General features: G+C 50.3%; 1 protein-coding gene across 1 annotated transcript in view; it reads right to left on the bottom strand.

The window, feature by feature from the left end:
- LOC108801576 (zinc finger protein 585A-like) overlaps positions 1-14,967 on the bottom strand; it is a 29,455-nt gene extending 14,488 nt beyond the window's left edge. The window contains exons 1-3 of the mRNA XM_018573465.1: positions 14,250-14,967; positions 12,801-13,328; positions 1,207-1,707 (exon numbers count right to left, since the gene is read on the bottom strand). Coding sequence (XP_018428967.1) covers positions 1,207-1,707; positions 12,801-13,328; positions 14,250-14,950 — 1,730 coding nt within the window. The 5' untranslated portion in view covers positions 14,951-14,967. The remainder of the gene's footprint in view (positions 1-1,206; positions 1,708-12,800; positions 13,329-14,249) is intronic.
- Between the last annotated feature and the right edge of the window lie 12,464 nt (positions 14,968-27,431).

Genomic DNA, 27,431 nt, shown 5'->3' with positions numbered 1-27,431 from the left:
GGGGGCCATTAAAGGGCGGAGCCAACCCAATACTGAACCCTACGGACTAAGACTGGGGGGCCATTAAAGGGCGGAGCCAACCCAATACTGAACCCTACGGACTAAGACTGGGGGGCCATTAAAGGGCGGAGCCAACCCAATACTGAACCCTACGGACTAAGACTGGGGGGCCATTAAAGGTCATGTGCGTGTGAAGGCGTCCCAATACTAATGGCGATATGGTGTATGTACATAAAACCTGGTTACACGGATGTATAAGGGAATAACAATCCGATACCAAACACACCACCAGGCCCAGCAGGTGAATGGGACACAAGAGACCTCCTCAGCGGAACGTACACAACGAATTGGTTATGATAATTCTGTAAGCCAAGTGAGGGAAACCAGAGACCCGACAAGCACTACTGATCCCGGTTACTGATTGGTTACAAATTGTCTGCTTTGTAACATTTGTTTTCTTTTAATCAAAATATTTGAAAATCGATTTAATAAAATCTCTAAATCAGAAAAGGACAGAATCTTCGCCGCTGTGACGGCTTCCGCATTTTAATACTGTTGCATTCCCGTCTGGGTGTGGCGGCGAGTGTCTCAGACATGAACATGATGCATTCCCAGGGGGGGGGGGCTTGACTCCCCATGTTGAGGGTTTATGACCTGGTAGAATTCAAAAGGGAGGGGACTGCACACTTGGGGTAAGGATATTTGCCTTCTGCATTTTAATAGTTACATTCCTGTCTGGGTGTGGCAGCGAGTGCCACAAGCCTGCTACAATTCAGGGGGTGAGGGGGCCACACACTCACTGCCCTCCCTTTCCTGGCAATCCAGGCTGCGTGCCTTGATAAGGACCTGGTGTGAAATTAGAGGGGCCCTTCCATTCCAAAATCCACACCAGGCATGCAGCCTAGTTAGCAAGAAAAGGGAGGGGCAGCGAGCATGCTCTTCCCTCACACCAGATTCACACAACCCCCTCCCCCTCGCAGAGGAAGTCTTTAATCAACTCTGATCAGAGAAGAGCCCAGCCACGTGATTTCTGAGAAGTATATCAAGTTGTGCTTCTTTCCAGTGTCAGATCTCTCATGAGACATTTCCCGCACGCAGGACACCAATACGCCTCAGGGGTTGTGTGGGTTTTCCGATGTTTGGTAAGACGAGTCCTCTGTGAAAAACGTTTCCGGCACTAGGGGTGGGAATATTTTCTTAGCCTTGTGAGTCCTCTGATGAGCGTAGAGGTGGCTCACCTGTGCAAAACGTTTCCCACACTCATTGCAGGCATACGGCTTCTCCCCCGTGTGAGAGCGTTGATGTATAACGAGCTCCGATTTCAGTGAAAAAACTTTGCCACACTCCGAGCAGGAATACGGCTTCTCCCCCGTGTGGTTCCTTTGATGGATGGAAAGATGGTACTTCCGTGTGAAACACTTCCCACACTCCGAGCAGGCATACGGCCTCTCACCCGTGTGAGTTCTCTGATGCGTGGAAAGATGGTACGTCCGTGAAAAACTTTTCCCACACTCCGAGCAGGTATACGGCTTCTCACCCGTGTGAGTTCTCTGATGTATTGAAAGACAGGACTTATGTGAAAAACTTTTCCCGCACTCCGAGCAGGGATACGGCTTTTCGGCCAAGGGAAATTTCTGGTATCTATGCAAATCGGACTTTTTGACAAAACTTTCCCCGCACTCCGGGCAGGTATAAGACTCCGGACACCTGTGACATTGTTTATGGACCAAAATCATTGGAAGGACGGCCCCGTCCAACCAAGTCTGAGGTTCCTCAGGATGAGAGGAATACGATGGTCCGTCCGTACTGTGGGGCCCCTGATGGACATTATGGTCTTCTCCTGGACTATGCTGTGTGATGTCCTCATCTTCTGGAGACAACGTGAGACGTTCCTCTGAGATCTTCCCGACGTCCCGTCCGTGGACTACAAATAGAAAGAAAGAGATTATTGGTTGGTTCACCTCACCCTGGACTCTGCCCACATCGGTCAGATTTGTCTCGGAGGACCTCACGTTCCTCCCCCTCAGGTGACCAGGAAATGATAGAGCAACTGCTATGGTGAAAAAACTAAATTTTTCTGCCAGCTGAACCCCCGAAGCTACATGAACCCCGTCTGCGTGATAGAGAGCGAGGAATATCCGAGAGGCAGAAGATCTAATGTGCCGGACGGGGAACACAGTACAGGAAAGTGACCATTACCAGCTCATTACAGGCCGTTATCACTCAGTCCCCGCCCCCTACTCTGGACCAATCACTGAGCAGAGGAATGTATTTATTGTTTATGACCCACCTGTGCTGATCTCTGTAGGCATGTCCTCCTCTATGGACGTCCTCATCATCCCGGCCTCCTCCGTATATCGCTGATCATCCCTCACATACGTCTCTTCTACTTCACCCTCAACTTTCATCTTCATCAGATCTTCACCCTAAACCCGGAAAATGAGAGAGAACGTCTGTGAAGTAGAAGCTTTAATGACGTGAGACCACCTAGAAGATATCAGATTCCATATCTCCAGGGTGAGGTTTAATATCCTCTTGGTCATGTGACTCCGGTCCTCCTCCGTCATTGGTGCAGTCCTCTATGAAGGTCTCCCTGTAGACGGATAACATTGATATCAGAGAATATCCGGGACGGACTCGAGATGGAAGGACTATGGGAGGAGGACGTATGATGGACGCTCTGTGAAGCTCCTGGGTACGTCTACGCTCCCCTCACCTGACACAAAACCACAATAGAAAACTCCGATGTCGGTGATCTCCTCGTCCTCCGGAGACTTTGCTGATGAATATCTGAGGTTAAGTTCTATAAAAGTTTGGTGACTTCTTCAGGGTCACTTACGGGGGTGAGGACAATTCGTCACTTTCCCTCCAATGACCTTTCCACCTCCTCCGTCGATTCCAATGGAATAGGAAGGATTGATCGGGATGAGGATTTCAATGATCGGGTCTTTAATCTAGAAGTTGTAATAAGGAAAACACCCCTATATGTGTGTATCAGAATCTTCCGGAGATAAAAGACGTCACGGTGACTATGGAGGACGGACATGACGGGGGGGCTGCTGGATGTACATATAACATAATATCTTATTACCTCCTCTGCTGCCAGTTCCAGCAATGTCTCCTCTCTACTTCCTCCAAAATCACCTCAGAGCTAGAACTTCCTGTCGATGTCATAGAGACTTCCTGTCTGGGTATAGGTGAGATCGCCACCTGGTGGAGCTCAGAGGAACTGCAGCCCCGAGAAACCTCTCGTAGTGTGAACACGGCCTTGTGCTCTGTGTGTGTATCCTTATAGTTGGGGTCCTGGGAAGGGGTATCACTCCTCCTCCTCGGTGCCCTGGTATGCACCCCGATATCTCATCCGGCGGAGCCTTCCCACGTGTTGTCATCTCCGAACTTAGACGCCATTTCATCTTCTTCAACCAGCAATGTGATCCCCAACCAGTGAGAAAGCTTGAGTAGTCATCTCATTCTCAATACCGTGTTGGCGCCGGGATACTCGGTATTGTGACCGCTGCCGCGGCCTCAGCAGACGCATCTGAGAAGGTGCGACTCTCTCTTCTCTGACTTGTAGCAGCGTGGTGTGTGTGGCGCTCACCCCCGGAAGGAGCCGCTGGATATGAACTTGGGTCTAGAGGGTCGGGGGGTGCAGGATGCCCGAGTAACAATTCGGAGGACTCTGTCGTCTCCCTTAGCAACGGCTTGTATCAGAAGCACAACGGTCTGTTGAAAAAAAAATTATAGTTACACTAAGAAGCCATGTTTTTTTTTTGGTTTTCTTTTGGTGTGGCTTACAAACGCCCCCCAGCTAGGATGGAGTAAGATGAGAGCCTGGTCTGAACGTAGGCATATTATTGGAGCTACATGCGGGTGGAGGAAGGTAGCGACTGCTGAGAATAATGATTCGGCTCTTGAGGTTTATTTCCAGGATCCGTAACGAGGCGAAACTACATATCCAAAATGTGGGACCCCGGAGAAGTAGCAGCCGGCCGAACTTGTGGTGGCAATTGGACTTCATTCATAGCGCTCATCGTGCACATAGTTAGTGGTGGACAGATCTTACACGCGGCCTAGCTAGGAAAAAAAAAAAGAGTGACTTGGATTGGTCTCAGGGTGCGGCGGAGGATGGGAAACGAAACGACATTGCCCCCATTTTAATGCGCACAGACATCGCCTAGGAGTCTGCATGGGGGAAGGTCCGCCATGGACAGTAGAAGAACACGCGTGGTTGTTTTGCATAAACTTTCAGTAATCCCCGAGCTCACCATATTGCTGAGTGCTTTTTAGTTTTTTTTTCCCCCCCTCTTACTTGCACCATTAAAATCAGTGGGTGGAAGTTGGAGGAAGCAGAAGTTCCTATCAACATATAAACCGTACTGAAGTGCTAAAAACGACCGTGTTTCGCGGTCTATCAGACGCTCCGGACGATAGGACGCCGGGCTTCTGTGGCAGACGTTCTGTCACAGAAGCTGCACTTACTGACCGCTGGAGGCAGGTGGCGCTGTCTCGGTAATCGCAAAGAGCGACGTTCTTCGTCTGCTCGAGGGGCTCTATGGCGAGCTCCTACGGGGGATCGTGACGGGTCACGGTCTGACGGGGGAACCCAGAAAACCACGGCGGGGGGGGGCGGACACGATCGCCGATGCCGCTCGATTTAATACAAGGGATCCAATTAGATCGCTTGTATTAAACGAGCGCCGGCGGCTCCCGCTGTACATTCAGCTCTGCTTGTCGGGAGCCCGGCTGAATGTACAAAAAGAAACTACTCGCCCGGCGCCCGAAACTGCATGTCCCGGGGCGTCGGGCGATAAGTATTCGCTCCATAAGACTCAGGCACATTCCCCCCCCTCTTCTTTTGGGGGGCAAAAAAGTGCGTCTTATGGAGCGAAAAATAAGTGTCAGTAGTTCGATAGGACCGTGTCTATTCAATCTTCAGGCACACATCTTCGAGTCTTTGTCCCCCCCCACACACACTTATGCACACCTATTACTAGACATGTGCAAAGCCTAAACATTTGTTTCGGACGAAATAAACAGTAAATAAAACAGTCTTATGCTATTTTGGATTCGGCCACCAGCGCAATCTGCGCATGCCTGCCACCATCCTGGAGGCGGGGCACATGACATCACACACCGCCCACGTCTGTTGGGGGGCACATTTTTCTGTCCTTGCGGGGCACAGAGCGTTATTGCTGGATTGAGCTTGCCCGTAGTCCCGTCATATAAGGCAGCTGACGAGCAAGACTAGTTTGTAGTGAAATTACAATCTGGGTAAAGGAGAACTACGAGGGGGAGGGGCTTGTCACTCCTCCTCGTAGTTCTAAGCCGACCTGTGACAACGAGACTGTCACGGGTCGGGCTCGGTAGATCGGGAACACATACCGGCGTTCGCTCGCCTCTCCATCCTGTCACGGCTCTCTGCCCCGGGACAGGGGGGAGGGGCCGGATTCCCCCCCCCCGCTCCGATCCTCCAGCGCTGACTGGCGGAACGGACGGGTACAGCTGGCTCCGCCTCTAGATAGCTGTCAGTCACGCAGCTGGGCGAATCTCCAACGTCGGGATCCGCTCCAGCGCTCTCGGTATACCGCGAGCTGCAGCTCCCTATAGACTGAGCCTAGGGTGACGGGAGGACGCTAGCTTGTGTCCCTCCCCCGACCCTGAGGAGAACTATGGGGGAAAGTCTTAACCCGGTAGTTCTCCTTTAAGGGATCGAGTCAGTTAGCATGGTGTAAGGTGATATATGTGATATGTAGATTTTCCTATCATGAGGGATATTGGTGAATTGTAGTTTAGTAATATCCATGGGGGAATAGCGTGTGACGGTGGTATGAATGGGTTCCGGCTCTGTAGGCCTGCCCATGTGGGCGAAGGAACTGTCTCCGAAGAAAGGCCGCTATGCAGGAACGTCAGCAGGACTGGAGTAACGCAGATATCCATTTTCGGTGGTTTGTTATTGGATTGTGTGTGCCGATATAGGCACCAAACGGTGGAATGTTGGAAGCTAAAATAATTGACATCTATGATACATCGTTGATGGAAAGGTTCCTTGGTATCTTGAATGGAATCAGCAGGTGGCTGATATGTAAATGAGGGCCATCAAAGGGTTCTGGACACTGAGGAATGAAGATCTGCCAGGACGGTCATGTCCTGGGGCAAAGCCCGACCCCCCTGCTGGTATGTGATCTCTTACAGGGTTCCAGACGGCTCCTCTCACCAGCTCCTCCGCGACACTCCTCGATAAGACGACTCCAGCCCGGCTTCCATCAGGTTCCTTTCCAGTAGTATCTTAGGTCTCTGGGCCCCCAGCATCTGACACGTAATGTGGCCTAGACCAGGCGTCCTGTAGTATCTTAGGCCCCTAGGCCCCCAGCATCTGCCACATGCTGAGGCCCAGACCAGGCATCCTGTAGTATCTTAGGCCTCTGGGCCCCCAGCCCCTGCCACATGCTGAGGCCTAGACCAGGCATCCTGTAGTATCTTAGGCCTCTGGGCCCCCAGCCCCTGCCACATGCTGAGGCCTAGACCAGGCATCCTGTAGTATCTTAGGCCTCTGGGCCCCCAGCCCCTGCCACATGCTGAGGCCTAGACCAGGCATCCTGTAGTATCTTAGGCCTCTGGGCCCCCAGCCCCTGCCACATGCTGAGGCCTAGACCAGGCATCCTGTAGTATCTTAGGCCTCTGGGCCCCCAGCCCCTGCCACATGCTGAGGCCTAGACCAGGCATCCTGTAGTATCTTAGGCCTCTGGGCCCCCAGCCCCTGCCACATGCTGAGGCCTAGACCAGGCATCCTGTAGTATCTTAGGCCTCTGGGCCCCCAGCCCCTGCCACATGCTGAGGCCTAGACCAGGCATCCTGTAGTATCTTAGGCCTCTGGGCCCCCAGCCCCTGCCACATGCTGAGGCCTAGACCAGGCATCCTGTAGTATCTTAGGCCTCTGGGCCCCCAGCCCCTGCCACATGCTGAGGCCTAGACCAGGCATCCTGTAGTATCTTAGGCCTCTGGGCCCCCAGCCCCTGCCACATGCTGAGGCCTAGACCAGGCATCCTGTAGTATCTTAGGCCTCTGGGCCCCCAGCCCCTGCCACATGCTGAGGCCTAGACCAGGCATCCTGTAGTATCTTAGGCCTCTGGGCCCCCAGCCCCTGCCACATGCTGAGGCCTAGACCAGGCATCCTGTAGTATCTTAGGCCTCTGGGCCCCCAGCCCCTGCCACATGCTGAGGCCTAGACCAGGCATCCTGTAGTATCTTAGGCCTCTGGGCCCCCAGCCCCTGCCACATGCTGAGGCCTAGACCAGGCATCCTGTAGTATCTTAGGCCTCTGGGCCCCCAGCCCCTGCCACATGCTGAGGCCTAGACCAGGCATCCTGTAGTATCTTAGGCCTCTGGGCCCCCAGCCCCTGCCACATGCTGAGGCCTAGACCAGGCATCCTGTAGTATCTTAGGCCTCTGGGCCCCCAGCCCCTGCCACATGCTGAGGCCTAGACCAGGCATCCTGTAGTATCTTAGGCCTCTGGGCCCCCAGCCCCTGCCACATGCTGAGGCCTAGACCAGGCATCCTGTAGTATCTTAGGCCTCTGGGCCCCCAGCCCCTGCCACATGCTGAGGCCTAGACCAGGCATCCTGTAGTATCTTAGGCCTCTGGGCCCCCAGCCCCTGCCACATGCTGAGGCCTAGACCAGGCATCCTGTAGTATCTTAGGCCTCTGGGCCCCCAGCCCCTGCCACATGCTGAGGCCTAGACCAGGCATCCTGTAGTATCTTAGGCCTCTGGGCCCCCAGCCCCTGCCACATGCTGAGGCCTAGACCAGGCATCCTGTAGTATCTTAGGCCTCTGGGCCCCCAGCCCCTGCCACATGCTGAGGCCTAGACCAGGCATCCTGTAGTATCTTAGGCCTCTGGGCCCCCAGCCCCTGCCACATGCTGAGGCCTAGACCAGGCATCCTGTAGTATCTTAGGCCTCTGGGCCCCCAGCCCCTGCCACATGCTGAGGCCTAGACCAGGCATCCTGTAGTATCTTAGGCCTCTGGGCCCCCAGCCCCTGCCACATGCTGAGGCCTAGACCAGGCATCCTGTAGTATCTTAGGCCTCTGGGCCCCCAGCCCCTGCCACATGCTGAGGCCTAGACCAGGCATCCTGTAGTATCTTAGGCCTCTGGGCCCCCAGCCCCTGCCACATGCTGAGGCCTAGACCAGGCATCCTGTAGTATCTTAGGCCTCTGGGCCCCCAGCCCCTGCCACATGCTGAGGCCTAGACCAGGCATCTGTAGTATCTTAGGCCTCCATCCTGTAGCACACAGACTTCCTCCCAGGGAGGGCCCCAGGGAGGGGAGAGAGTTCTGGAAAGTGTCCCCAATCCTTTATCACCTTCCTCCAGACACACTTCTGAGTCATCCTGCTCAGGGATTGGTCAGAGTCAGGTCCACAGTCTGAGGATGGATCCTCCCTCACTGTATGCTGGAGGCCCCAACCCAGCAACAGGGGGAAGCAATCCATCCCCCAGACTCAGGGAAACAGCAGAACTCAGAGCAATCAGCATCCAGATTGACTACAGTCCCGATATAGAACTAGATTAAGTAGCGACGTAGCAGAGGGCGCCACACATGTGGATTCCATCTGAGGCATGTAGGGATTGCTTCCAGGGCTCCCATTGTGAATACTTGTCTGTTGGTAGTGGAAGATCCCAATCTCTAACAGTCTCTGATAGCTTTTCCCTCAGGAAGGATTTACCTCGTATGGTGATGGGAACCACAAACCCCAGCGGATGGTATGGGCCGTCCACCACGGACAGAACACCACGGCTCGTCTGCAGAGCGGGCCTGAAAGCAAAATGAGGCCCCTTTCGTAAGTCGGTATAATGACCGCGGACAATCCTCATCGGAGAGCCGAACTCACCGCATACCTTTTCATCCGCGAGGTGCTTTATTGCATGCAGCAGGTTCCTGGCAGACAACGGGATGTACAGCATAGCAGAGGGTTGAAATGATAGTATCTGAAGGCCTCATGTGCACAAAATGGCTGACTCTTATACAGAGGGAGGAGGAGGAGGGGGTCACATTATACAAGGGGAGGAACACACCCGTCCTTCTCTATGGGACTACGTGGCCGTACGCCACCCGTTCGTAGTCGTAGACTGACGGGATGGATCCTGCCTGCGTCCGAGCCGGGACACCCGCACTTGGGGTGAGCGTAGGGCGGCGTTGTCCCACAGAGAAGGACGGGGGCTGCGTACTAATCACACGCAGCACCCGTCCTTCCCGGGAGCTGCCGGATATGGCCGTGCACGGAGCGGTACGCGCCGGACGTTTCTCGTGTGAAGGAGGCCTTAATGTAGTCCTGATATCAATAACCTGCCATGGAACCATCTAGGTCTAGGGGGGAGGGGTTATATACTGCATAACTCCTGCTGCGGGGGAGTTCTCTTCATAAAACCTGGTTAGACTGATGTATAAGGGAATAACAATCCGACACCAAACACCCCACCACCACCAGGCTCAGCAGGTGAATGGGACACAATAGACCTCCTACGTGGGACGTGCACAGGAGGCACATCGTATCGAGTGTCTATGAAATGCTAATTTCATTCTGTGCAGCAACATGTTGGAATGTAACAACCGCGTCACCTGGAATGTAGATACGGTTTGAAAAATTGCCACTCGGTGCATCTTCTGAACATTGTAAAACATTTCCACACCCCTTCAGCCCCCACCCCCCGCAGACCCTTTCAATCTGTAAACCGATTGAAGAAAACCAGAGACCAGGCAAACTTTGTCGAGTACTTTTCACTATCGATCCCATTTATTGAACTGATACAAATTGTCCGCTTCGTGACATCTTTTTTTTTTGTAAACATTTCCCGCACCGTTTTCATTTCCAATACAACAGTATTTGAAAATCTTTAAGCTAAAATTATGAATTCTCGGAAATCAGAAATGAAAGAATCTTCTCGCCGCTTCCGCATTTTTAATACTGTTACATTCCTGTCTGGGTGTGGCAGCGAGTGTCTCAGACATCAATATGGGGACATGATACCGTGCTAGGAAGGGTCATGGGTAAGGTACCCTTCCCATTTTTTCAGGGGAAGAGGGGGCCACACACTCACTGTCCTCCCGACCCTGGCAAGCCAGCCTGCATACCTCGATAAGGGCCTGGTATGAAATTAGAGGGGCCCCTCCAAAATCCCCACCAGAACCTTCAACGGGCATGCAGCATCGTTAGCAGCGAGCATGCTCTTTTCCCTCCAGAGCCACATGCCCTCAGCATGGAGAGAGTGTCAGGGTGGGGGGGCCAAGGGTCTCATTCCAACATCTGGTCCCCAAAAGGATATTTGGATCTGCAGGTGGAGGACATAAGGCACAGTCCATGTTGAGGGCATGTGGCCTTGTATGGTCCAAGAGTGGAGGACACACACTTGCTTTCTTCCCCAAGCTGCATGTCTAGATAAGAGTCTGGTATGGATGTTGTGGGAACCCTACGCCATTTTTTCGAGTGTGAACCATGGAGGATGATATATTGTCAGCGTGGGGTCATCAACACGTTCTGCTCAGTATGACCCTTCCATATCTTCTCCTCCATCCAGGAACATCAACACGTTCTGCTCAGTATGACCCTTCCATATCTTCACCTCCATCCGGGATCACCAACACGTTCTCCTCAGTATGACCCTTCCATATCTTCACCTCCATCCGGGATCACCAACACGTTCTCCTCAGTATGACCCTTCCATATCTTCACCTCCATCCGGGATCACCAACACGTTCTCCTCAGTATGACCCTTCCATATCTTCACCTCCATCCGGGATCACCAACACGTTCTCCTCAGTATGACCCTTCCATATCTTCACCTCCATCCGGGATCACCAACACGTTCTCCTCAGTATGACCCTTCCATATCTTCACCTCCATCCGGGATCACCAACACGTTCTCCTCAGTATGACCCTTCCATATCTTCACCTCCATCCGGGATCACCAACACGTTCTCCTCAGTATGACCCTTCCATATCTTCACCTCCATCCGGGATCACCAACACGTTCTCCTCAGTATGACCCTTCCATATCTTCACCTCCATCCGGGATCACCAACACGTTCTCCTCAGTATGACCCTTCCATATCTTCACCTCCATCCGGGATCACCAACACGTTCTCCTCAGTATGACCCTTCCATATCTTCACCTCCATCCGGGATCACCAACACGTTCTCCTCAGTATGACCCTTCCATATCTTCACCTCCATCCGGGATCACCAACACGTTCTCCTCAGTATGACCCTTCCATATCTTCACCTCCATCCGGGATCACCAACACGTTCTCCTCAGTATGACCCTTCCATATCTTCACCTCCATCCGGGATCACCAACACGTTCTCCTCAGTATGACCCTTCCATATCTTCACCTCCATCCGGGATCACCAACACGTTCTCCTCAGTATGACCCTTCCATATCTTCACCTCCATCCGGGATCACCAACACGTTCTCCTCAGTATGACCCTTCCATATCTTCACCTCCATCCGGGATCACCAACACGTTCTCCTCAGTATGACCCTTCCATATCTTCACCTCCATCCGGGATCACCAACACGTTCTCCTCAGTATGACCCTTCCATATCTTCACCTCCATCCGGGATCACCAACACGTTCTCCTCAGTATGACCCTTCCATATCTTCACCTCCATCCGGGATCACCAACACGTTCTCCTCAGTATGACCCTTCCATATCTTCACCTCCATCCGGGATCACCAACACGTTCTCCTCAGTATGACCCTTCCATATCTTCACCTCCATCCGGGATCACCAACACGTTCTCCTCAGTATGACCCTTCCATATCTTCACCTCCATCCGGGATCACCAACACGTTCTCCTCAGTATGACCCTTCCATATCTTCACCTCCATCCGGGATCACCAACACGTTCTCCTCAGTATGACCCTTCCATATCTTCACCTCCATCCGGGATCACCAACACGTTCTCCTCAGTATGACCCTTCCATATCTTCACCTCCATCCGGGATCACCAACACGTTCTCCTCAGTATGACCCTTCCATATCTTCACCTCCATCCGGGATCACCAACACGTTCTCCTCAGTATGACCCTTCCATATCTTCACCTCCATCCGGGATCACCAACACGTTCTCCTCAGTATGACCCTTCCATATCTTCACCTCCATCCGGGATCACCAACACGTTCTCCTCAGTATGACCCTTCCATATCTTCACCTCCATCCGGGATCACCAACACGTTCTCCTCAGTATGACCCTTCCATATCTTCACCTCCATCCGGGATCACCAACACGTTCTCCTCAGTATGACCCTTCCATATCTTCACCTCCATCCGGGATCACCAACACGTTCTCCTCAGTATGACCCTTCCATATCTTCTCCATCCAGGAACATCAACACGTTCTGCTCAGTATGACCCTTCCATATCTTCAGTGGTGGCCTCTCTAGAGAGCTGAATGGATGACGTCTGAAGGATGAGTGTGTATGTGAGATGTCATCTGATGGTCTTTGTGGTTGGAGATTGTGATGGAGGAATTCCGGGTGGAATGATATACGGCTCTATGTACTGTTCACCCTATCATTGGAATATACTACAGACCCCCCCCCCTCCCCCAGAGCTGAGAACACAATTACTGCAGTGACCTTGTCAGTCCAGTCATGTAGTCTGATCTCCCCACATCTGCTCCTCTCTCACCCATGATGTCTTCCTTTGAAGGGAGATCAGACTACACTGCTCTCTGATGTACCACGAAATATGACTCGTATAGAAGACACTTCCCGCACTAGTATAAATCTAAGGGCGTGTGCATTCTCTGATGTCTAAAAAGATTGCACTTCTGTGAAAAACATTTCCCGCACGCAGAGCAGGAATACGGCCTCTCCCCCGTGTGAGATTTTCGATGTATAGCAAGTTCCGAGTGCCATGTAAAACATTTCCTGCACTCGGAACAGGAATAAGGCTTTTCACCTGTGTGCACTCTCTGGTGTCTTGAAAGATTAGTCTTCTGTGAAAAACTTTTCCCGCACTCAGGACAGGAATATGGCTTCTCCCCCGTGTGACGTCTCTGATGCGAAGTAAGATTTGCTCTGCGTACAAAAAATTTACCGCACTCAGGACAGGAATATGGTTTCACCCCTGTATGGTATCTCTGATGTGTACGAAGATTTGTTTTACGTCCAAAACATCTCCCGCAGTCAGGGCAGGAATACGGCTTCTCCCCCGTGTGGGATTGCTGATGTCTGACCAGCGACGATTTATAAAGAAAACGTTTCCCGCACTCCGGACAGGAATGAAGCTCCTCACCCGTGTGAGATCTCTGGTGTACATTACGACCCAATTCAGATTTAAACCTTTCCCCGCACTCAGGACAGGAATACGGCTTCTCCCCCTGAATTCCGGCCCCATCCCCCACAGGAAGAGGTCGCTCAGAGTCAGAGGGATTCCGTGGTCTCTCCGCACTGTGACGTCCACCATCCATAGCTGAGCTCATTGTCTTCTCCCGCACAATCTGCTGTGATGTCCTCATCTTCCATCTTACAACCTGGAGATAAAGTCAGACGATCCTTTGAGGGTTCCTCCATGGCGTGTCCTGGAAACATAGAAACACATGATGGAGAGATATGAGAGGGTTAGATGACTTCACTCAACATTCCATCTGGATCAGGAGGTCTGAGGGAGCAGATGTTCTATGAGGAGGTCCCAACCAACTGGGACTCCTCCCCTCTTCAGTCAAAGGGCCTCCTCCCAGATCACTTCAAAATTGACACATCCTTGTCAGAGGAGGTGGAGCCAATGAGGACTGGGAGGAGCATGCTCTTCACCCAACCACAAGCCTAGGTACTGGGTCATGTGATCAGCAAGAAGATCAGAGTATAGACTGGCAGTGACAGAAGAATATATTCTGGGTCACCTGTGCTGATCTCTGTAGGAGTGTCCTCCTCTATGGACGTCCTCATCATCCCGGCCTCCTCCTCCGTATATCGCTGATCATCCCTCACATACGTCTCTTCTACTTCACCCTCAACTTTCATCTTCATCAGATCTTCACCCTAAACCAACAGAACGGCAGAAAGTCTCATCTGTGACATAGAAGTATTTATGATGTGACATCACATAGAAGGTCTCATCTTGTAGAGTCCACACGTCATCTCCACATGTCAGAGCGTTCCATCACTTAATATGACTCGTATAGAAGACACTTCCCGCACTAGTATAAATCTAAGGGCGTGTGCATTCTCTGATGTCTAAAAAGATTGCACTTCTGTGAAAAACATTTCCCGCACGCAGAGCAGGAATACGGCCTCTCCCCCGTGTGAGATTTTCGATGTATAGCAAGTTCCGAGTGCCATGTAAAACATTTCCTGCACTCGGAACAGGAATAAGGCTTTTCACCTGTGTGCACTCTCTGGTGTCTTGAAAGATTAGTCTTCTGTGAAAAACTTTTCCCGCACTCAGGACAGGAATATGGCTTCTCCCCCGTGTGACGTCTCTGATGCGAAGTAAGATTTGCTCTGCGTACAAAAAATTTACCGCACTCAGGACAGGAATATGGTTTCACCCCTGTATGGTATCTCTGATGTGTACGAAGATTTGTTTTACGTCCAAAACATCTCCCGCAGTCAGGGCAGGAATACGGCTTCTCCCCCGTGTGGGATTGCTGATGTCTGACCAGCGACGATTTATAAAGAAAACGTTTCCCGCACTCCGGACAGGAATGAAGCTCCTCACCCGTGTGAGATCTCTGGTGTACATTACGACCCAATTCAGATTTAAACCTTTCCCCGCACTCAGGACAGGAATACGGCTTCTCCCCCTGAATTCCGGCCCCATCCCCCACAGGAAGAGGTCGCTCAGAGTCAGAGGGATTCCGTGGTCTCTCCGCACTGTGACGTCCACCATCCATAGCTGAGCTCATTGTCTTCTCCCGCACAATCTGCTGTGATGTCCTCATCTTCCATCTTACAACCTGGAGATAAAGTCAGACGATCCTTTGAGGGTTCCTCCATGGCGTGTCCTGGAAACATAGAAACACATGATGGAGAGATATGAGAGGGTTAGATGACTTCACTCAACATTCCATCTGGATCAGGAGGTCTGAGGGAGCAGATGTTCTATGAGGAGGTCCCAACCAACTGGGACTCCTCCCCTCTTCAGTCAAAGGGCCTCCTCCCAGATCACTTCAAAATTGACACATCCTTGTCAGAGGAGGTGGAGCCAATGAGGACTGGGAGGAGCATGCTCTTCACCCAACCACAAGCCTAGGTACTGGGTCATGTGATCAGCAAGAAGATCAGAGTATAGACTGGCAGTGACAGAAGAATATATTCTGGGTCACCTGTGCTGATCTCTGTAGGAGTGTCCTCCTCTATGGACGTCCTCATCATCCCGGCCTCCTCCTCCGTATATCGCTGATCATCCCTCACATACGTCTCTTCTACTTCACCCTCAACTTTCATCAGAGGACGGGGACATCTCACTGGTGGGTTTCGTTTGTTAGGCGTTTCCATCATATTCTTATGTCCAAAAGATTGCTCCTTCACCACCCCGTACTCCTCATCCTCCTCTTTATGTTCTTCTTTAACAATAATATTAAAATCCCCGAAGTCTCCACTCTGAGTATACAATAAAACATTCATTATAACAACCATGGTTGTGTATAAGTCATAACTACCAGTGTTGGAGAAACCAATAGGAACATTGTGTTAAAGTCCCAGAATCCTCCTCACCTCTACGGTCAGGTCATGTGACCTCCCAGAATCCTCCTCATCTCCCTGGTCAGGTCATGTGACCTCCCAGAATCCCCCTCACCTCTCCGGTCAGCAGGTAGATGATCTCCAGGGTGAGGTTTAGTATCCTCTCGGTCATGTGACTCCGGTCCTCCTCCATCATTGGTGCAGTCCTCTATGAAGGTCTCCCTGTAGACAGATAACATTGATATCAGAGAATGATCCGGATTGTGTTGGTCGTACAATAATAGGAGGAGGAGATCGGGAGGTGACATGAAGGTCGGGATGTAGGAGGAGCTATGGCCTACGGTGGGATCAGATTTAGTGTTTTCTATGATTTGTGGGGTCTGGAAATTGAACTTTGACCCAGAATATAAAACTCTGTTGTCTGTAATGTCCTCCGGAGACTTTGCTGATCACATGTTAGGATGAAGATCTGAGGCTGGGATCATTATGGAGGACATCTGGAAATGTCTATAGCCCTCTTCGGGATCACTTACGGGGCCGGAACATTTGCTTCATTTTGGAGATTTGTCACCTTTTCACCTCATCGGTCTATTCTTATGGATTCTACGGATTGTATCGGGTGCGGGGGATGGGGGCTTAATCTAGATGGGGAAAAAACATTATTTCGCACTATATATGTGTAGAAGAATCTGCTGGAGATAAAAGAGGTCACAGTGACTACGGAGGACGAGGACGGACATGACGGGGGGGAGGGGTTACTGGGTGTACATATAACATAATATCTTATTACCTCCTCTGCTGCCAGTTCCAGCAATGTCTCCTCTCTACTTCCTCCAAAATTACCTCAGAGCTAGAACTTCCTGTCGGTGTCATAGAGACTTCCTGTCTGGGTATAGGTGAGATCACCACCTGGTGGAGCTCAGAGGAACTGCACCCCGAGAGACCTCTCGTAGTGTGAACACGGCCTCGTGCTGTGTGTTCTGTATAGATGGGTCATCTCCACCCCACCGAGAGGGATAGAAGTATATTACCGGGGGGGGGAATTTTTCTTTTATACGCTTGCTGTGGTTTTGTGGAGATCTCACCTATACCCAGACAGGAAGTCTCTATGGAAAACAGACAAGAAGTCTCTATGACAGACAGGAAGTCCTAGCTGTGAGGTGATTTTGGAGGAAGTAGAGAGGAGACGTTGCTGGAACTGGCAGGAGAGGAGGTAATGAGATGTTATATGATCGTAGCCCCATCACCGTCCTCTTTGTCCCTCTTTTCGGACACAGGCAAATAAATATTCTGTTTAACACCCGAAAATGTTTCTACGGCTCTGAATTGTTCGTCAGATTTCGGGTGATTTCACTTCCTGACCTGATAAGACGGGTATAAAAGGAACGTCACGGTGAAATAAACCATAAGAGGGTCACATGGTCACCGAACGTCAAACCCAAATCCAAGCTTTCCCCGGGAAGGTGAATTCTTCATTCTCTGAACGGAGCTCCGATGTAGGGTGAAGTCTTCTTCAGGAGAGAGACACGTCCGGGAGAGACCATCTCCTGATTTCCCTCCTCCCCCCACTAAAAACTATGGGTCCCCCCCCGCTGATCTCCACCTCACTACAGGACACAATACAGGACACTGTGAAGGGACGCGGTACACGACACTGTGAAGGGACGCGGTACACGACACTGTGAAGGGACGCGGTACACGACACTGTGAAGGGACACGGTACACGACACTGTGAAGGGACGCGGTACACGACACTGTGAAGGGACACGGTACAGGACACTGTGAAGGGACGCGGTACAGGACACTGTGAAGGGACGCGGTACACGACACTGTGAAGGGACGCGGTACACGACACTGTGAAGGGACACGGTACAGGACACTGTGAAGGGACGCGGTACAGGACACTGTGAAGGGACCCGGTACACGACACTGTGAAGGGACACGGTACAGGACACTGTGAAGTGACGCGGTACACGACACTGTGAAGGGACGCGGTACACGACACTGTGAAGGGACATGGTACAGGACACTGTGAAGAGACACGGTACAGGATACTGTGAAGGGACACGGTACAGGACACTGTGAAGGGACACGGTACAGGACACTGTGAAGTGACACGGTACACGACACTGTGAAGGGACACGGTACAGGACACTGTGAAGTGACGCGGTGCACGACACTGTGAAGGGACGCGGTACAGGACACTGTGAAGGGACACGGTACAGGACACTATGACGGGACGCGGTACACGACACTGTGAAGGGACACAGTACAGGACACTGTGAAGGGACACGGTACAGGACACTGTGAAGGTACGCGGTACACGACACTGTGAAGGGACACAGTACAGGACACTGTGAAGGGACACAGTACAGGACACTGTGAGGGGACACTGTGAAGGGACGCGGTACAGGACACTGTGAGGGGACACGGTACAGGACACTGTGAAGGGACGCGGTACAGGACACTGTGAAGGGACACGGTACAGGACACTGTGAAGGGACGCGGTACAGGACACTGTGAAGGGACACGGTACAGGACACTGTGAAGGGACACGGTACAAGGACACAGTACCAGAACACATTACAGAGACACTAGACATGGGCATGGTGCAGGACACAGTAGAACGCTGGCAAGAAAAATCACCAAAGGCTGTGCAAGACCGGGAGATGGACACTAAAGAGTCAGTCTGTGTAGAAGACTTCCTCCGGTATCTGGACTTCATTAGGGCAGATGTTTGGGGGTGCAGATAGAAAGAGAGGTGAGAATTGACTTTATTCTTCTCTTTCTCATTCCTCTCCTATATGGCTTCAGACAGATGGAGATCTTTACTTTACCGCTGCTCTGGAGATTCTTTGGTCTCAGTGACGTCAGCCTCGGTCAATTTAGGGATCGAAGTTCACAATCTCTCCTAGTCTCCTTTCCTTCTCCCTTTTCTTTCTCCGTCCGGTCTTCCTTCGTCCCCCTCTCCCAAACTCCTCTAAGCTTTCATCACCCAAACTTTCGGGAGGGAAACAAGAACTATGACGTCACTACTAGTCTTCATCTGGTCCAGCTAGACCCCCAAAATTAACAACTTGGTTATCTATACTGCGAGGGTCTCGGAATGGCCGATGTTGGACTCTTTTCTCTCCGAAGCAGGAAATTCACCTTTTATACTTATAGGGTTACCAGAACAAAATGGCCCATGTTACATTACGTAGAAGTAATACGTTTGGGCCTTATGGTTTAATTTGGTGAGTGCTTAATGGTTCTGGGAGTCCACATCATTCTCCTCCATCTGTGTGAAGTAGAAGAGACGTATGTGAGGGATGATCAGCGATATACGGAGGAGGCCGGAGTGATGAGGACGTCCATAGAGGAGGACACGCCTACAGAGATCAGCACAGGTGACTCAGAGTATATTCTTCTGTTATCCGGGGGAGGGACTGCCAGTCTATACTCTGATCTTCTCGTATATCAGAGGTCACATGACCCAGTGCCTAGGCTTGTGGTTGGATGAAGAGCATGCTCCTCCCAGTCCCCATTGGCTCCACCTCTTCTGACAAGGCTGTTTCAATGTAGAAGTGATCTGGGAGATGGCCCTTTGACTGAAGAGGGGAGGAGTCCCAGCTGGTTGGGACCTCCTCAGAGAACATCCGCTCCCTCAGACCTCCTGATCCAGATGGAATGTTGAGTGAAGTCATCTAACCCTCTCATATCTCTCCATCATGTGTCTCTATGTTTCCAGGACACGCCATGGAGGAACCCTCAAAGGATCCTCTGACTTTATCTCCAGGTTGTAAGATGGAAGATGAGGACATCACAGCAGATTGTGCGGGAGAAGAGACAATGAGCTCAGCTATGGATGGTGGACGTCACAGTGTGGATAGACCATGGAGTCCCTCTGACTCTGAGCGACCTCGTCCTGTGGGGGATGGTGCTGGAATTCAGGGGGAGAAGCCGTATTCCTGTCCTGAGTGTGGGAAATGTTTTAAATGGGAATTTGTCAGACATCAGTGTGGGAAAAGTTATACACGAAAAGCAGAACTTGTCAGACATCAGATATCACGTAGAAATGAGAGGCCATATTCCTGTTCTGAGTGTAAAAAATGTTTTATATGGAAATCAGATCTTGACAGACATCAAAGATCTCACACAGGGTATAAACCATTTTGCTGTTGTGAGTGTGGGAAAAGTTTTTCACAAAAGACCCATCTTTCTGCACATCAGAGATTCCATACAGGGGTGAAACCGTATTCCTGCCCCGAATGTGAGAAACGTTTTCAACAGAAATCAGAACTTGTCAGACATCAGATATCCCACACAGGGGAGAAGCCATATTCATGTTCTGAGTGCGGGAAAGGTTTTTTTACAAAGTCTCATCTTTACCGACATCAAATGACTCACAGAGGTGAAAAGCCGTATTCCTGCCCCGAGTGTGGAAACCATTATCGGTGTAAGTCAAACCTTGATCTACATCAAAGGTCTCACAGAAAGGAGAAGCCATATTCCTGTCCCGGGTGTGGGAAATGTTATTCATGGAAGTCATCTCTTTATGTACATCAGAAGATTCACATTGGGGAGAAGCCGCACTCCTGCCCTGAGTGCGGGAAAAGCTTTGCACGTAAATCAGATCTCATTAGGCATCAGAGGCGTCACACGAGGGGAGAAGCCGGATTTCTGTCCTGAGTGTGGCAAAAGGTTTTCAGAAACATCCTTTTTCGCAGAACATTAGAGAGGCCACACTGGTGAGAAACCATAACTCACGTCCTGAGTGTGGAAAAAGTATTTCTGGGAAGTAGAGACTTGATAAACATCAGATAAGCCACACGACAGAAAGATCATTTTCCTAGTCTGTGTGTGGGAAAGGTTTTTCACGTAGAGCGAATCTTTCCAGACATCGAAGACTACACACAGGTGTCAGGCTTTCTCTGCTGGCAGAAAGACGTGTTGGTGAGCCACCTGATGGCTGAAAGTGGTAAATTTTGAAATATATTTATCTTCTAAAATGAAACAAATGACTGCAAAATAAAATATTTTCTTACTTCCTGATCCTGATATTCTTTGGGAGTTGAATAATTAAAATGTTCCTCACATTGGTTTTAGATTTCTTTTTTGTCTTATTGGCTCGTCCTTGTTGAAGAAGCCGACTCTCTTCTCATTCTTTTCTGAGAGCTTTTCATTCAAGCGATCGGGCGTCACTAGAGCTGCCCGATCGCTTGTATTAGCAGCAGCTGTCACTGCCATTGCTGGTCTCGAGATCCGCTGTGGCAGGGACCGGCGCGGCTGCTCTGTGACGGGAGGTTGGTACACAATCTCCCTCTGATCTCCTCTCCGTCCCCGAATGCAGGAAGTGATGTATATATCCCAGTGACCACCAACGTAAGAGGACATTCTTCCTCCTAGTGACCACCAACGTAAGAGGACATTCTTCCTCCCAGTGACCACCAACGTAAGAGAACATCCTTACTCCTAGTGACCACCAACGTAAGAGGACATTCTTCCTCCTAGTGACCACAAACGTAAGAGGACATTCTTCCTCCTAGTGACCACCAATGTATGAGGACATTCTTCCTCCTAGTGACCACCAACGTAAGAGGACATTCTTCCTCCTAGTGACCACCAACGTAAGAGGACATTCTTCCTCCTAGCGACCACCAACGTAAGAGGACATTCTTCCTCCCAGTGACCACCAACGTAAGAGAACATCCTTACTCCTAGTGACCACCAACGTAAGAGGACATTCTTCCTCCTAGTGACCACAAACGTAAGAGGACATTCTTCCTCCTAGTGACCACCAATAAACGTAAGAGGACATTCTTCCTCCTAGTGACCACCAATGTAAGAGGACATTCTTCCTCCTAGTGACCACCAATGTAAGAGGACATTCTTCCTCCTAGTGACCACAAATGTAAGAGGACATTCTTCCTCCTAGTGACCACCAACGTATGAGGACATTCTTCCTCCTAGTGACCACCAATGTATGAGGACATTCTTCCTCCTAGTGACCATCAACGTATGAGGACATTCTTCCTCCTAGTGAACACCAATGTATGAGGACATTCTTCCTCCTAGTGACCACCAACGTAAGAGGACATTCTTCCTCCTAGTGACCACCAACGTAAGAGGACATTCTTCCTCCTAGTGACCACCAATGTATGAGAACATTCTTCCTTACATTCTTCCTCCTTGTGAACACCAACGTATGAGGACATTCTTCCTCCTAGTGACCACCAATGTATGAGGACATTCTTCCTCCTAGTGACCACCAACGTAAGAGGACATTCTTCCTCCTAGTGACCACAAACGTAAGAGGACATTCTTCCTCCTAGTGACCACCAATGTAAGAGGACATTCTTCCTCCTTGTGAACACCAACGTAAGAGGACATTCTTCCTCCTAGTGACCACCAATGTATGAGGACATTCTTCCTCCTAGTGACCACCAACGTAAGAGGACATTCTTCCTCCTAGTGACCACAAACGTAAGAGGACATTCTTCCTCCTAGTGACCACCAATGTAAGAGGACATTCTTCCTCCTTGTGACCACCCAACGTAAGAGGACATTCTTCCTCCTAGTGACCACCAAAGTAAGAGGACATTCTTCCTCCTAGTGACCACCAAAGTAAGAGGACATTCTTCCTCCTATCTGTGAAGTGGCCGAGGCAACAACGTTCGTAGAGAAAAACATCCAATTGTGTGTCCTGATCCCACGGAGTGACTGAGACATCCAACGTTGGATCCCTCGCTTTGTATACAAATATATACAACTTGTGGTGAGAAGACAGAAGATCCGCATCCGGCGTTCCCCATCGACAAAGTTGTTGAAACACTTCTCAATGGAGAGACCATTCAACTGGATCCAGATGTTCTCTGCTGAGAATGTCCTCCTGACAGTTTTCCAGTCCTGGAATGTGTGCCCATTAAATCGCTGGAACCTGACGTTCCGCCCAGTCCAAGATCGAATGTACTTCTCCTGGTGCCTCCCTGGAGATTGATGAAGGCTATCGCCGTAGCATTGTCTGGCGGTACTCGAAACGGACACCCAGACAGAAGATGGATCCAGTGAAACAACAGACGGACCACCCTCAAGTCCAGGATATAAATCTGAAGCTCAGATTCCTCCAGAGGCCAACAACCAAGCACAGACAGACGATCCAAGAGACAGCCCCATCCTACAAGACTGGCCTCTGTCGTGACAATCTTCCAAGTTATGGGAAGAAAACTAATTTCCCTTTGACGATGCAGAAGATGTCAACCGCCATAAAAGAGACATCTCGGGCGGGGCACTCAATCTGATCATCTTGTCCAGCGACAGAGGAGACTTGACCATGTAAGAATGTTACATAGTATTTGAGGTTGAATAAAAACACAGGTCTATAAAGTTCAACCTCCAGCCCTGGGGCATCTAAGATTGTCTCCGGTCTTGGGACGTCTTAGGTTGTCTCCAGCCTCGGAACATTTCAGGCTGTCTCTGGCCTCAAAACATCTCCGGTTGTCTCCATCCGTGGTACATCTAGGATTGTGTAAAGTCTCGGGTCATCTCCAGCCTCAGGACATCTCAGGTTGTCTCCATCCTTGGTACATCACGGATTGTGTCAAGTCTCGGGTCATCTGCAGCCTCAGGACATCTCAGGTTGTCTCCATCCTTGGTACATCTAGGATTGTGTAAAGCCTCGGGTCGTCTCCAGCCTCAGGACATCTTAGGTTGTCTCCATCCTTGGTACATCTAGGATTGTGTCAAGTCTCGGGTCGTCTCCAGTCTCAAAACATCTGAGGACATTCTTCCTCCTAGTGACCACCAATGTATGAGGACATTCTTCCTCCTAGTGACCACCAACGTAAGAGGACATTCTTCCTCCTAGTGACCACAAACGTAAGAGGACATTCTTCCTCCTAGTGACCACCAATGTAAGAGGACATTCTTCCTCCTTGTGAACACCAACGTAAGAGGACATTCTTCCTCCTAGTGACCACCAATGTATGAGGACATTCTTCCTCCTAGTGACCACCAACGTAAGAGGACATTCTTCCTCCTAGTGACCACAAACGTAAGAGGACATTCTTCCTCCTAGTGACCACCAATGTAAGAGGACATTCTTCCTCCTTGTGAACACCAACGTAAGAGGACATTCTTCCTCCTAGTGACCACCAATGTATGAGGACATTCTTCCTCCTAGTGACCACCAACGTAAGAGGACATTCTTCCTCCTAGTGACCACAAACGTAAGAGGACATTCTTCCTCCTAGTGACCACCAATGTAAGAGGACATTCTTCCTCCTTGTGACCACCCAACGTAAGAGGACATTCTTCCTCCTAGTGACCACCAAAGTAAGAGGACATTCTTCCTCCTAGTGACCACCAAAGTAAGAGGACATTCTTCCTCCTATCTGTGAAGTGGCCGAGGCAACAACGTTCGTAGAGAAAAACATCCAATTGTGTGTCCTGATCCCACGGAGTGACTGAGACATCCAACGTTGGATCCCTCGCTTTGTATACAAATATATACAACTTGTGGTGAGAAGACAGAAGATCCGCATCCGGCGTTCCCCATCGACAAAGTTGTTGAAACACTTCTCAATGGAGAGACCATTCAACTGGATCCAGATGTTCTCTGCTGAGAATGTCCTCCTGACAGTTTTCCAGTCCTGGAATGTGTGCCCATTAAATCGCTGGAACCTGACGTTCCGCCCAGTCCAAGATCGAATGTACTTCTCCTGGTGCCTCCCTGGAGATTGATGAAGGCTATCGCCGTAGCATTGTCTGGCGGTACTCGAAACGGACACCCAGACAGAAGATGGATCCAGTGAAACAACAGACGGACCACCCTCAAGTCCAGGATATAAATCTGAAGCTCAGATTCCTCCAGAGGCCAACAACCAAGCACAGACAGACGATCCAAGAGACAGCCCCATCCTACAAGACTGGCCTCTGTCGTGACAATCTTCCAAGTTATGGGAAGAAAACTAATTTCCCTTTGACGATGCAGAAGATGTCAACCGCCATAAAAGAGACATCTCGGGCGGGGCACTCAATCTGATCATCTTGTCCAGCGACAGAGGAGACTTGACCATGTAAGAATGTTACATAGTATTTGAGGTTGAATAAAAACACAGGTCTATAAAGTTCAACCTCCAGCCCTGGGGCATCTAAGATTGTCTCCGGTCTTGGGACGTCTTAGGTTGTCTCCAGCCTCGGAACATTTCAGGCTGTCTCTGGCCTCAAAACATCTCCGGTTGTCTCCATCCGTGGTACATCTAGGATTGTGTAAAGTCTCGGGTCATCTCCAGCCTCAGGACATCTCAGGTTGTCTCCATCCTTGGTACATCACGGATTGTGTCAAGTCTCGGGTCATCTGCAGCCTCAGGACATCTCAGGTTGTCTCCATCCTTGGTACATCTAGGATTGTGTAAAGCCTCGGGTCGTCTCCAGCCTCAGGACATCTTAGGTTGTCTCCATCCTTGGTACATCTAGGATTGTGTCAAGTCTCGGGTCGTCTCCAGTCTCAAAACATCACAGGTTGTCTCCATTCTTGGTACATCTAGGATTGTGTAAATTTTCGGGTCATCTCCAGCCTCAGGACATCTCAGGTTGTCTCCATCCTTGGTACATCTAGGATTGTGTCAAGTCTCGGGTTGTCTCAAGCCTCAGGACATCTCAGGTTGTCTCCATGCTTGGTACATCTAGGATTGTGTCAAGTCTCGGGTCATCTCCAGCCTCAAAACATCTCAGGTTGTCTCCATCCTTGGTACATCTATGATTGTGTCAAGTCTCGGGTCGTCTCCAGCCTCAAAACATCTCAGGTTGTCTCCATCCATGGTACATCTAGGATTGTGTCAAGTCTCGGGTTGTCTCCAGCCTCAAAACATATCAGGTTGTCTCCATCCTTGGTACATCTAGGATTGTGTCAAGTCTCGAGTCGTCTCCAGCATCAGAACATCTCAGGTTGTCTCCATGCTTGGTACATCTAGGATTGTGTCAAGTCTCGGGTCGTCTCCAGCTTCAAAACATCTCATCATCTCCAGCCTCAAAACATCTCAGGTTGTCTCCATTCTTGGTACATCTAGGATTGTGTCAATTTTTGGATCATCTCCAGCCTCAAAACATCTCAGGTTGTCTCCATTCTTGGTACATCTAGGATTGTGTCAATTTTTGGATCGTCTCCAGCCTCAGGACATCTCAGGTTGCCTCCATCCTTGGTACATCTAGGATTGTGTCAAGTCTCGGGTCGTTTCCAGCCTCAGGACATCTCAGGTTGTCTCCATGCTTGGTACATCTAGGATTGTGTCAAGTCTCGGGCCGTCTCCAGCCTCAAAACATCTCAGGTTGTCTCCATTCTTGGTACATCTAGGATTGTGTCAATTTTTGGATCGTCTCCAGCCTCAGGACATCTCAGGTTGCCTCCATCCTTGGTACATCTAGGATTGTGTCAAGTCTCGGGTCGTCTCCAGCCTCAAAACATCTCAGGTTGTCTCCATCCTTGGTACATCTAGGATTGTGTCAAGTCTCGGATTGTCTCCAGTCGCAGGACATCTCAGGTTGTCTCCAGCCTCGGGACATTTCAGGCTGCCTCTGGCCTCAAAACATCTCAGGTTGTCTCCATCCTTGGTACAACTAAGATTGTGTCAAGTCTCGAGTCGTCTCCAGCCTCAGGACATCTCAGGTTGTCTCCATCCTTGGTACATCTAGGATTGTGTCAAGTCTCGGGTCCTCAAAACATCTCAGGTTGTCTCCATCCTTGGTACAACTAAGATTGTGTCAAGTCTCGAGTCGTCTCCAGCCTCAGGACATCTCAGGTTGTCTCCATGCTTGGTACATCTAGGATTGTGTCAAGTCTCGGGTTGTCTCCAGCATCAGAACATCTCAGGTTGTCTCTGGCCTTGGTACATCTGGGATTGTGTGAAGTCTCGGGTCGTCTCCAGCCTCATGACATCTCATGTTGTCTCCATGCTTGGTACATCTAGGATTGTGTCAAGTCTCGGGTTGTCTCCAGCATCAGAACATCTCAGGTTGTCTCTGGCCTTTGTACATCTAGGATTGTGTCAAGTCTCGGGTCGTCTCCAGCCTCAGGACATCTCAGGTTGTCTCCAGCCTTCGAACATCTAGGTATATAAGGTATATTTTGTAAAGTCTTCGAATGGAACTGAGCAGAAGGTACCACTTGGAAGGTTGACACCATCAGTCCCAGGATTCCTATGTTGGAGGAATGGCGACGGGATCAAGACGACCGAACTTAATCCTGCAACATCAATATTTTGTTCTGAGGAGAGGAACACTTTGGCTTGAAGACAGAAGACCCAAATACTCCAAGTGATGTGTCGGAAGTAGGGATGACTTCTCGATGTTCAGAATCCACCAGAAGTCCGACATTGTCTAGACATCGAGGTCCAAATTAGGAGGAGTTTTTTAAGTAAAAGTCATCTAAGTATCATTGGAATGCCCTTGCGAAGAAAAAATCCCAGGACTGGAGCAAGAACTTGGAGCCGAGGCCAACCCAAAGAGAAGAGCCACAAGCCGATAATGAAGGTCTTCTACAGCAAGACGAATAAATCACTGATGAGCTGGAAATACAAGAACGTGGAGATACACGACCTTTAGGTCTATGGAAACCAAAGACAACCAACTGAATGGATTCCATCCAGAATGTGTGAAGTACAAACTCACAGAGTGCTTCCAATCCAGAATCGGACGTAGTCTTCCGTTGGAAGATTCCGTTCTGCTGAAGGAACGGGAATTAATAACCCCCGGGTCCAACTG

This window comes from Nanorana parkeri, unplaced genomic scaffold (assembly GCF_000935625.1).
Source record: "Nanorana parkeri isolate BGI_ZX_2015 unplaced genomic scaffold, ASM93562v1 scaffold2391, whole genome shotgun sequence".
In the NCBI taxonomy this organism is placed as follows: Eukaryota; Metazoa; Chordata; class Amphibia; order Anura; family Dicroglossidae; genus Nanorana; species Nanorana parkeri.
Note: the sequence above shows the minus strand (reverse complement) of the source record. Positions and strands in the feature narration are given on the sequence as shown.